The 12,493-nt window shown below is 37.0% G+C and overlaps 1 protein-coding gene across 3 annotated transcripts in view; it reads left to right on the top strand.

The window, feature by feature from the left end:
* The window catches only part of SLC30A7 (solute carrier family 30 member 7), a 96,094-nt gene that overhangs the window by 412 nt on the left and 83,189 nt on the right, over positions 1-12,493 (top strand). For 2 of the 3 annotated variants that reach the window (XR_011390547.1, XM_008264812.4), the window contains exons 2-3: positions 187-288; positions 11,446-11,559. Coding sequence is in view for 2 of the 3 variants with exons in the window: in XM_008264812.4 (XP_008263034.1) it covers positions 187-288; positions 11,446-11,559 (216 nt within the window). In the remaining variant the exon portion in view is untranslated. The remainder of the gene's footprint in view (positions 1-186; positions 289-11,445; positions 11,560-12,493) is intronic. The other variant, XM_070077969.1, reaches the window with a different exon arrangement.

Below are 12,493 nucleotides of genomic sequence, written 5' to 3'. Positions count from 1 at the left end.
GATGGCCCTGGGAGGGGAGAGGGAGCATCAAGGACTACCTGTCAACTCCTTGCCCACAGTGAAGCAAGGAACATGTGGACCTGGGGCGGGGGGTGGTTTGGGGAGAAGTCTTGAAAGAGGGACCCCGTTTAGGGGATCCGGCACCCCCTTGACTCTCCTCTCTCTTCCCCACTGTGTCACATCTAGGTCTATCCTGTCGGACAAGACGTCCCGGAACCTGTTTTTCTTCCTGTGCCTGAACCTCTCTTTCGCTTTTGTGGAACTCCTCTACGGCATCTGGAGCAACTGGTAACCAAAAGGGAAAAAGATTGGGGCGGAAGCTGGGGGTGGGAGAGACCAAAGCCTGTTTGCTTAGTGCCACGTAGCTCCTCACCAGGAGGTTCAGGTCGTACCTTTGCCGCCACCTCTGCTGCTGAGAGCTCCCTGGTACTCACTCCAATCTAGGACGGGCATTTTTCTTAAGGTCCCGGGCCTTTCACGTGCAGCCGCCTCCCCCCATCCCCACACTTGTCCTCCCAAATCAGAGCGCGGAGTCACCCCTCATTTGGGCCAAAGTCTCCAACTTTGTACACCTTAGCTCTGTCCGCCTTCCTGTAATTGGCGGAAACCTGTTCCTTGCCTCTCTCTTGGGGGGAGTGGCATTTGGATTACACCCTTGAGATTCTGAGGGGGAGTAAGTGAGATGTTCTGCTGTACTTCATTTGTTAAGTTTTGGGATGAGGGAGCAGTTTATAAAGGGATATCCAGAGGAATTTGAGTCATTCTCTTCTCTCTCAAATGCTGAAAGTGTCTCACGATTTTCCTCTATTCTTGATTGTGGCAGATAATCCCATAGAGCTTTCTAAAAGTGTACAGCTCTTGTTAGTTTTTGGTGTCAACATTCGGGGTTTTTTTCTTGAAACTGCTTTGGGAAGAATGAAAATCCAGTGTGACTGTAGAAATGAAGTTTCTGTTATTCAGGTACTTACTATTGAGTCACTTAAGGTCTCCTGAAATTGTTCAGTTACCAGATCATTTCATGTCTAGGTCTGAATTTTATTTAGAGCTTCAGGGTATTCTTGGATTCCCTAAAATAGATCTTGGACCCTTGATTATGAACCTGTGCCTTCTATACTTTAGTTCATATTAATTAAGTATACTGGGCCTCTATCCTTTAAGGTCCACTTACACAGAAAATTGTCCTTGATCTTTGAGATTGAGCAGTGATATTAGATAATATCACCATGTTTTGTGACATGTATGTTTTCATGTGAAAAAGTGACATTCTTTTCAATTCTGTCATCAACTGAATTTTACCAAAAATATTCTGTAGTCCCAGATTATAAAAGTTACTGACTTAGGCAACACTTGGGTATAAAAGATACTGATACAATGAAATCTTATTGTATGTAATAACCATTTTGAATTCTCTGAGAATCATGTATTTGAGAGTACTTGAAAAAAATTAATGAAAACTTGGCATTAAAAGATAAATTTGTTTTGGTGTGAAAAATATTTTGAAATCTATGCATAGTTTTCTCATAGTATGCGTCTCCATGAACTTTTTAAAGATCACTTGTATATGTGAAGGATACCCCATAATGACAACTTTTTTAATCCCATAATATTAACATCCTTCAGTGTACTATAGGTGTTACAAGCACAATAGTCTTAACTTCTATTTGAATAATCATTCCTTGTAGTAAGTACTTGGCATTTGTAACATTTTACATATCCTTGGTAAATTATGCTATTAATTTAGTATATGTGCTAAATTGTATCAAGATTGTATCATGGTTCATATATGTACATTTTGTTACAGTTTTTTTCTATATTGCAATATATTATATTTTACTGTGGCCTTCCATTGTGTAAATCACCACCTGAAATAACTTGTTCAAGTGATTCCTATTTTAAGTGCCTAAACAACATCTTTCACCAAAGGTCAGATACATAGTAACTCTTTTGATCTGTAGAGGTCTATTGAGGAAATTACTGGAAGGGCTCTTTTCCAAGTCATTTTGTATATATGTATCAGTGCATAATGAAAATGTAAATGACTTAAGTACTCTTTTTTTCCTGTACTCTTCCAATTTACTTTTTCATCGTGTTATGTCCTCTAGATTTGAATTCTAACCATAGCGTCTGTTAAACCTAGATCATTTAATAAGTTTTTATCTTCTCATGCTCAGGTATATTAACTTTAATATCCATTTATAACATCTTAATCACCAATATCTATTTTTATCAATGGATGTGAAGACTATCTAGTCTCCCATGAGTGTTCGGGCAGATTTAGAAAATACTCCATTCTTTTTATGATCAGCCTTTCTATGTTTTTTAGATTCCCCAATTTTTATTTCCTTTTGTTGACTGATCAATAATTTCTATTTATGACTGCATTATCTCTGTTCCTATAAATTCAATTAGCTTTAGAGTTCCTTAAATAAATTTCTCACCAAAACACGTTTGGATTGTCATGGTAATTTCTGTGTTCAACTTCACTCTAAAAATAAGATTCCAGTTGCTGAGTATGTGAAATGGAAATTTTTCCCATAAAGGGTTAAAACAAATAAAGGTACATAGAAACATTGATTTAGCTGCAATAAATATTAAATTATTCTGGTTCTTGTGCAAGCCCTCATTTTAAAGAAAGAACATTTATAAGTTTATATTTTTGATGCTGAGAAGTTATCTTTGGTAGAAGAATAGCTAACCTCTGTGAATGTTTCCCCATTAAATATCCAGTACCTTTTATTTTACTACTAGAATGTAGCTTTATTAAATTGGGGTCTTTTCTGTCTTATTCAGACACCTTAGTACACAACACATAGTAGATGATTAATACATATTTGCTGAATGAAAGACTTAGGAAATAATGAATGCTTGAAATTAATCTGAAATTAAATGGCCTATAATGAATGTGCCAGCTACCTCTGTCAGGAAAAACCAAAATAACATTAAACTCCTTTCTCGCATTCTCAGAAGTCAGAAGGAAAATGTTAGGAATATTATATATGTAGTTTTTCTTTCTAGAGTGATTTTCCTTCTGTTTTTTCTTTCAGTTACTTATTGTTGAATTACTGTTTATTCTCAAGGTAATGGGAGTATAATATAAAAATATTGTTTTGTACCATCTGGGATTAAGTTTGTTTTCAAGCTATAAAAAATCCAAAATAATTGTTCTATAAACACTATAAACTTTACTTCAAAACTGGGTGTTAAGTTTCAGCCATGCCTGGATGTGCAGAATGTCCTGAGTGCAGGGAAGAAGAGGCAGAGGGTGTGCTCATTGTCTTTGATCAGTGCTGCCCACACACAATACTTCCACGTAACAGTTGTGCATGGTTGTACCTAGTTGCAAGTGTGCTTTATTCCAGGCAGCCATGTAATGCACTCTGTTGAAAGTCAAGGATTCTTTCCTAAGGAAGAAAGGGAATATGTAGATATTATAGGCTGAGTAAGTAGCCTGCAGAAAGAGATAAACTGATCTAATGCCTTTATAGGCAGAAATTTCAGTCCCATGGCTTTTTACTTCCCAAAGTAGCAGCAGAACCTGTAACACCTGTCATCCGTGTTTTTATTTTCCATCACACTATGATTTTTTTCTAGTATCTCAATATACTTTGTTTGTTACTATGTTCTTTATTTTTTATCTCATGGCCTGTTAAAATTTTTAATTTCAGTTGTATTTTGAACCAAAGCTGTTGTACTCACTTTTCAATTAGATGTAGAAATAACTCAGGTAACTCTAAATGTAATTGTATGAACAAAGCAAATGTTTGTTCAAGAAATGTTTCAGTCTATGCCAGACATTTATATAGTTTGGTGTCTTTAGGAAACATCATAGCAGATGTTTGTAAAGTAATCCTTTGGTAAAGAAAAATGCTTCCACTAATAACATTCTTCTATTAAATTTTTTATAAATGATAGTATTTTTTTCTCCCAAAAGTCTGCATTATTTCCCACATTATGGTGATACCTTTTGCTTTCTTATAGTTTTATTTTTGATCTTGAAAACTTAGAAGGTAAGTGTTCTATTTTGGAATTTTTTTTAAAGTAAGAGATTATATACTGGAATGTAGTACAGTTTTGGATTATTTGACTGCAATTTATTTTGATTTTGCTCATGTTGGATTTTAAGGGCTTTCTAATTTCTAGTAAGCTGATAGTTAGTGTTCTTTTTCCCCTTTCCACTTCATGAAAAGCAGCTGTAAGGGGTTTATGAATTACAGTAATCCCTTATCTTCAATTTTGAATTGATGTTTAATAAATATTCTCTTAGTTTCATTACCAGTAGACCAGTTGATTTCTTTAAAAATAATTTATAATGGGAAGTTTTAAACATATATAAAAGTAGAGCTTAATGAACCTCATGTACCCATCTCCCAACTTTAATATTCATTAATATGTGACCTATTTCATTCCATCTGTTATCTCTATTTTACCACTGGCTTGTTCTAAAACACATACAAGATATACTTTCTTCCATAACTACTTCAATTTGATTACCTAAACTATCAGAGCCCCCTTCTTAATGTATTATCACCTGTGAAAATTAATGATTCATTAATATCAAATGTCAAATGAGTTTTCAAATGTTCCTCATTGTCTCATAAGTTATTGTTACATTTGATTTTACAGATCAGAATCCAAGTAAGACCTATACATAGTGTTTGGGTTGATTTTTCTATTAGGTCTGCCTTTTTATAGGTATTTTTCCTCCTCTTTGTTTTTGCTTCCAGTAGACTTTATTTTACTTTACTTATATGACAGAGTTAGACAGTGAGAGAGACAGACAGAAAGGTCTTTCTTCTGTTGGTTCACCCCCCAAATTGCCGCTATGGCTGGAGCTGTGCTGATCTGAAGCCAGGAGCCAGGTGCTTCCTCCTGGTCTCCAATACGGGTGCAGGGCCAAGCACTTGGGCCATCCTCCACTGCCTTCCCGGGCCACAGCAGAGAGCTGGACTGGAAGAGGAGCAACCAGAACTAGAACCCGGTGCCCATATGGGATGTCGGTGCCGCAGGCAGAGGATTAACCAAGTGAGCCATGGCGTCGGCCCCTCCAGTAGACTTTAAATAAAATCCTTTTTAAAAGATTCTTTTGCCATATGTTCTGTTCACATCTATTCTGTTTTGCTTCAATGTTCAGGTTTTTCCTTTACATCTCAAGAAATTTTTCTTACTAAAATATCTTTAGAATGTGGTTGTTCTTAAAAAGTTTAGAGATACATTTTAGAGAAACTAGTAGTGCTAAAAGAGAACTCTAAAACAAGTATGCTGATTTTAACTACTAATTTTTCTTTATCGTGACTTAGCAGAGTTACATTTGATATGTAAATCGCATAACCTTAAATATTCTCTACACTATATTTAAAGGAAATTTATAGCATATTATTCCATCATTCATACTAAAAACATATACTTATATTGAAGGTGAGTAATAACATTGAAATTCCTTATGAGTGTTACGTATTTTAATATATGATAGGTGAGCAAAAAACTAGGAGTAGGAGCCGGTGCTGTAGTGCAGTAGACTACACCTCCGCCTGCAGTGCGGGCATCCCAAACGGGCGCCAGTTTGTGTCCTGGTTGTTCCTCTTCCAATCCAGCTCTGTGCTATGTCCTGGGAAAGCCGAAGATGGCCCAAGTGTTTGGGCCCTTGCACGCATGTGGGAGACCCAGAAGAAGCTCATGGCTTCGGATTGGGTTCGGTCCTGCCAAAAGCCAGGAACACAATCCAGATCTCCCACATGGAAATCAGAGACCCGAATACTTGAGCCATCATTGCTGTATGCACATTAACAGGAGGCTAGAATTGGGAGTGCAGTTGAGATTTGAATCAAGGCACTGCAATACCAGATGCAGGTGTCCCAAGTAGCATCTTACTGCCCACCTCCTGAAATTGACTTTGAAATTTAGTTATAAAATTCTATAAAGTCAATACAGCTATATTGTTTTACCAGAATATAACGATGGTTTTCTCAAAGCAAATTTTACCAGCATTTTACTATATTAGTCCTCTATCAAGATTTTCTTTTATTTTCTTATGATAGCTTTGTTTGATTTTGATATCTGTCTAGGAATTTGCCTATTGTGGATATTCTGTATAATTTGGACAGTTTGTAATCCTTTGATATCTTTCACTTAGCGTAATGTTTTTGAAGTTCATCCATGTTGCATATGAATTAATGTTCCATTTAATTCTGTTATTAACATTCCAGCACTGTGTGAAGGTTAAGTTGTCTGTATTCACCAACACTTGCTATCTATTTTTTATAGCCTTCCTAGGAGGTGTGAAATTGTTTATCATGGTTTTCATTTACATTTCCCTGTAATGATGTTGAATATCTTTCCATGTACTTATTGTCCATTTATATGTCTTCTTTGTGAAGTGTCAACTCAAATCTTATGTCTGTTTTTTTCTTAAAGATTTATTTATTTATTTGAAAGTCAGAGTTAAACAGAGAGAGAAGTAGAGGCAGAGAGAGAAAGGTTTTCCATCTGCTGGTTCACTCCCCAATTGGGAGATTCTTCCAGATCTCCCATATGGGTGCAGGGACCCAAGGACCTGGGCTATCTTCTACTGCTTTCCCAGGCAACAGCAGAGAGGTGGATCAGAAGTGGAGCAGCCAGATCTCGAACCAGCACCCATAAGGGATGCCTGCACTGCAGTTGGTGGCTTTACCCGCTATGCTACAGTGCCGACCCCCATGTCCATTTTTGATATTTTTTTTCTTTTCTTGAGTTTTAAAACTTCTTCATATATTAAGATACAGGTCACTGGCCAGATGTAGCATTGGCAAATATTTTCTCTTAATTCTCTGCACTACTTTTGATTTTCTTGATAGTAGATAGTATCCTATTTTTTTTTTTTTTTTTTGGACAGGCAGAGTTAACAGTGAGAGAGAGACAGAGAGAAAAGTCTTCCTTTTTCCGTTGGTTCACCCCCCAAATGGCTGCCATGGCCTGGCGTGCTTGTGCCGATCCAAAGCCAGGAGCCAGGTGCTTCCTCCTGGTCTCCCATGCGGGTGCAGGGCCCAAGGATCTGGGCCATCCTCCACTGCCCTCCCGGGCCACAGCAGAGAGCTGGACTGGAAGAGGGGCAACTGGGACAGAATCTGGCGCCCCTACCGGGACTAGAACCCCAGGGTGCCGGCGCCATAGCGGAGGATTAGCCTAGTGGGCTGTGGCGCTGGCCTGATAGTATCCTTTTGATACTGTGTAGGAGTAAATTCATTTTGGTATGTTGATTTTGTATCTGTAAACTTACTAAATTTGTTTACTACTTCTAATAGTTTTTTGGTAGATTACTTAAGATTTTCCACAGACAATTTCTGACTTACGATGGTTCAACCTTAAGTTTTTCAGCTTTGAAATGGTAGGAAAGCAATACATACTCAGTTGAAATAGTACTTTAAATTTTAGATATTCTATACTTTCTTACAGAATAATAGACTTTTTGTTAGGTGATTTTGCTCAACTGTGGGCTAACATAAGTGTTCTGAATATGCTTAAGGTAGGCTAAGCTAAGCTATTATGTTTGGGAGATTACAATATTAAATGTATTTTCAACATGATATTTTCATTGTGTAATGGATTTTAGAGGAGGTTGACCTCATTGTAAATCAAGGACTCTGTACCATATCATGTTATTCACAAATAGATATGGTTCTTTTTCCCCTACCAATTTGGGTGTCTTTTATTTCTGCTCCTGATTAATTGCCCTGGCTACACCCTCCAGTAAAATATTCAATAGGAGAAATGGGAAGGGCATCCTTATACCTGATTTTAGGGGAAGACATTTCATTCTTTCATGTTAATGATAGTGATGTTATCTGGGTTTTTTGTGGGCTCCGCTTGCCAGGTTGACATTCCTTCTGTTCTGAGTTGTTGAGTGTCTTTACCATGAAAGAATATTGGAGTTTGTCAAATGTTTTTCATCATCTTTCAACATGATTATTTGGTTTTTGTCTTTTATTCCACTGATAAGGAAGATTATATTGTCTTGGTTAAGATCTATTTGGCTACAATATATCCTGCTTTTCAGTAATGCTGCATTCCATTTGCTGAGGATTTTTGTATGTATATTTATAAAAAGTATTGGCCTGGAGTTTATTTTCTTGTGATGTCTTTGGTTTTGGTATCAAGGTAATACTAGTCTTGTCCTTGGAAAATATTCCCTCATCTTCTATTTTCTGGAATAGTTTGAAAAAGATTGGTGTTTAGTTTTTTAGCTTTTTGATAGAATTTACTAGTGAAAACAGCACTGCTTTTTCTTTTTTGGAAGTTTTAAACTTAACTAATTCAATCCTCTTCATTGTTACAGGTCTGTTCAGCTATTTTTTAGGGCAGTTTGCTAGATTGTTTCTAGGTATTGGTTTACTTTGCCTAAATTACCTAATTTATTGGCATACACTTAATAACATTTCCTTGTAATCTCTTTATTTCTGTAAAGTCAGGGATAATAGTCCCACTTTAATTCTTAAATTTTAGTAATTTGAGTCTTTGTTTGGTTTGTTTTGCTAAAAGTTACCCATTTTGTTGATCTATTCAAAGAACCAATTTTTAGTTTATTGATTTTTTTACAGCTTTCTTATCCTGTTATCTTTAAAAAGCATTAAAAGTAAGAAATATTGTATATTTACCCACATATTTATCATTTCCAGTACTCTTCATTTGTTTTTACTACCTGAGCTTCCATATGGTATTACACTTATTTGAAGAACTTTTTTATTATTTAACTCAGGTCTGTGGCAGTTAATCCTCTCGGCCTTGGTTATCTGAAGGAGTCTTTATTCTATTTTCACTTGAAATTTTTAAAAATTTATTTGAGAGGCTGACATGGAGAGAGAGAGTATGTCCTTACCTGCCAGTCTTCCCTCCATCCCCCCAAAACAACATCAAAAACAGATAGCCAGGGCTGGGCCAAGCCTTTGAGAGATATTTTGTAGGACATAGAATTTTAAGTTGATAGCGTTTTATTTTTTTCTTTCACTACTTCAGAGATGTTCTTGCATTCTGGCTTTAATAGGTTCTGATGAAAAATACTCTATAACTTATATCTTTGTTCTTTTCTATCTAATTCTTGTGTTTTTACTTTTGATTTTCCAAGATGTTTCTGTTTCTGTTTCTGTGGTTTTTTTTTTTTTTTTTTTTTTTCACCTTGCTTGGGATTAATTATGCTTTTGGGATCTGTGGTTGGTTTTCTTTCATGAATTTTAGAAAATTCTCAACATTTTACTTTTGAGAACTTTTTTTACTCTTTAATTTTTTTCTCCACTCTTGAGGCCCCAAATACACGTATTTAGTCTGATATTCTTTGACAGGTTTGGGATGCTGTGTTCTATTTTGCTTGTTTGTCCCTATCTGGTGGTTCTAGTATTTGGACTATTTCTGGTTCTGATTCTGTTGATTGCTTTAGCTCTTGACAGTGAGCCTTCTTCTGTTTCCCATCTTCTTATGTCTTATAAATATTTATTGAGTGTTAGCTATTATGTTTAACAGAATAATAGAGATGGAGGTTAAATGATGTGTATGTCCAGAAATGAATATATATATATTTTGGTCTATTTCTTAGTGTAGGAGTTTTCAACCAATTTGGTTAGTAGTTAGGTTTGAGCTGTGTTTTGTGCTCTTGTGTCTTGTTGTTGCTAATTAATTTTCAACAAGCTATAGACTTCAGATTTTTCTAGTGTTCCCTACTTCCTTGTGCCTGGTGTGGGATTTGGAGTGCTGGAGGGGTTTTTTTTAGGCCTTCTAGCTCCATTCCTAGCTTTCAGCATATCCAACACACCTGTACCCCATGAGGATCTCTCTCTCTCTCTCTCATTCTCTAAGAATTTATTTGGAAGGCAGAGTGACAGAAAGGTAGAAACAGAAGAGAGAGATCTTCCATCCAACAATTCATTCCCCAAATGGTGGCAACGGCGAGGCCTGGGCCAGACTGAAGCCAGGAGCCAGGAACTCCATCTGGGTTTCCCACAAGGGTGGCAGGGACCCTAGTACTTGGGCCATCATCATCTGCCTTTTTGTACTCTCAGCAGTAGATTGTTGTCATTTACCTTATTCAAGGCTGCTAAGAGAAAGACTGTAGATTTCTCCTGTTATAGGCAGGCTTAGGTATGCCTGAATGTCAGGGTCGGTATTCTTGATGTTCTCGAACCTTTCGCTCTTCCCCTTCTTGTTCCCTGTTCCCACCCTCACTCAACACCCAATCTGGTATCTAGGGATGAGCTGGACACCTAACAATAGCAGACTTTGGTTTTGTATCAGTGCAAGAACCTGAGCCCAGGGTCTGCAGTGTGTTGTGCCGTAGAAGGGTAAGCTTCCGCCTACAGTTTTAGCATCCCATAGGGAGCCATTTCGAATAGATTCGAGTCTCTGCTGCTTTGTTTCTAATCCAGCCCCTTGCTAATGTGCCAGGGAAAGCGGCAGAGGATGGTCCAAGTCCTTGGGACCCTGCCACTCATGTGGGAGACCCTGAAGAAGCTCCTGGAATGGCCATTGAGGCCCTTTGGGGAGTGAACCAGCGGATGGAAGATCAATCTCTCTCTGTTTCACCTTATTTCTCCGTATCTCTTTCAAATAAATAAATCTTTAAAAAAAAAAAAAAAAAAGAGCCTGGGACCAAGCAGGTTTCAGCCTTGCCACCAGTAGCAAAAAGCAGTTTTTTCTGACCTTTTTTTAGTGGTAGCTAACTTCTGCTATTGAGCAGAGCTTGGGCAGATGCCTACCCTTTGCCCGTAGCAGATGGTTTTTTACAAGTGTTCAAGGGTTTCCTTTCTAAAAGCTTAAAAATTATCCTTGATATCTTTCTATTTGTCATATCTAAATGTTGTTTCTAGAAGGATAATTCTTTTTTTTTAACTTTTATTTAATGAATATACATTTCCAAAGTACAGCTTATGGATTACAATGGCTTCCCCCCCCATAACGTCCCTCCCACCCGCAACCCCCCCCCCTTTCCCACTCCCTCTCCCCTTCCATTCACATCAAGATTCATTTTCGTTTCTCTTTATATACAGAAGATCAGTTTAGCATACATTAAGTAAAGATTTCAACAGTTTGCTCCCACACAGAAACATAAAGTGAAAAATACTGTTTGAGGACTAGTTATAGCATTAAATCTCAATGTACAGCACGCTAAAGGCAGAGATCCTACATGAGGAGTAAGTGCACAGTGACTCCTGTTGTTGACTTAACAAATTGACACTCTTGTTTATGGTGTAAGTAATCACCCTAGGCTCTTGTCATGAGCTGCCAAGGCTATGGAAGCCCCCTGAGTTCACTGACTCTGATAATTTTTAGACAAGGCCATGGTCAAAGTGGAAGTTCTCTCCTCCCTTCAGAGAAAGGTACCTAGAAGGATAATTCTTGATGAACAGAGGCTGAATGTTAGAATTTTAGACAAGGATTCCTATTTAGGTTTAATTATAATGTGCCAATGTGTTTGTTCTTTTCCAGCTTAGGCTTGATTTCCGACTCTTTTCACATGTTTTTCGATAGCACTGCCATTTTAGCTGGATTGGCAGCTTCGGTTATTTCGAAATGGAGAGATAATGATGCTTTCTCTTATGGGTAAGACTTCAAAAAAATCTTTTTATTGAAGTATAAGATATACACAAAAATAACACAAATAATAAGCTTACCAAAGTTTTAAAAATTGAATATGCTTGTATAATTCAAACTCTGAAACTTCTCTCATGCCTCTTCTAGTTCCTTCCCACTCACCTCCCCAAGGATAACCACCTTCGTAACTTCATGGGGTTGTTTGGCTCTTGAACAGTTTAAATGGGGCTGCATAGTGTGTGCTTTTAGTTGCACCTACTGCTTTTTGCCTAATTTGTGGGCATCTTGATTTTACAAAAAACATTTGGTGAAATTGTTCCCATATAGGGACATTTCTCAATTCTTTACCTTGTGTGTTTTTTTTTTTCATGAGAGCAAAAATTTCATTATATAAAAATTACCATATTTTTCTTCTTGAAGGAAAACTTTAGTATTTATTTATGATTTTATATAATACGATTTTAAATTACTCATCCAATTCAGCTCTTCTTTATATCAAATACTCCTTCCCTTAGACTAGCTGATTTGAACAATTAATCAAATATTTGGAAAGTATTTTTATACTAAGGGACTAAGCAGAGTTTGCTTTTTGCCACCTCTGATTGATGGAAATAATGGGTTTTCCACTATTTCAATTATGCTGCCTCTTTCCTCTTTTGAGCCCAAAGACTATTTTGCATTGTAGCATGTATAAACAGAGCTCAGGAATAATATCCTCTCCCCTCTCCCTTCTTTTTCCTGGTTTCCTCTCCTTCCTGTTCACTTGTTACTTCTTTTCCTCTATACTTTTCCCCGGTTATCCCTTTCTCTTGTGGGTGCTCTTTCATATGTTGTCGCTTCATCTGTCTTATTTTCTATTCATCTCTCACTTTGTTACTATCCTCATACTCCTCCTCTCTCTCAACCTTTCCTAAACTTCCTGCTTTATTCGCTTATTCTTTCG

Source organism: Oryctolagus cuniculus, chromosome 7 (genome assembly GCF_964237555.1).
Source record: "Oryctolagus cuniculus chromosome 7, mOryCun1.1, whole genome shotgun sequence".
Lineage (NCBI taxonomy): Eukaryota > Metazoa > Chordata > Mammalia > Lagomorpha > Leporidae > Oryctolagus > Oryctolagus cuniculus.
Note: the sequence above shows the minus strand (reverse complement) of the source record. Positions and strands in the feature narration are given on the sequence as shown.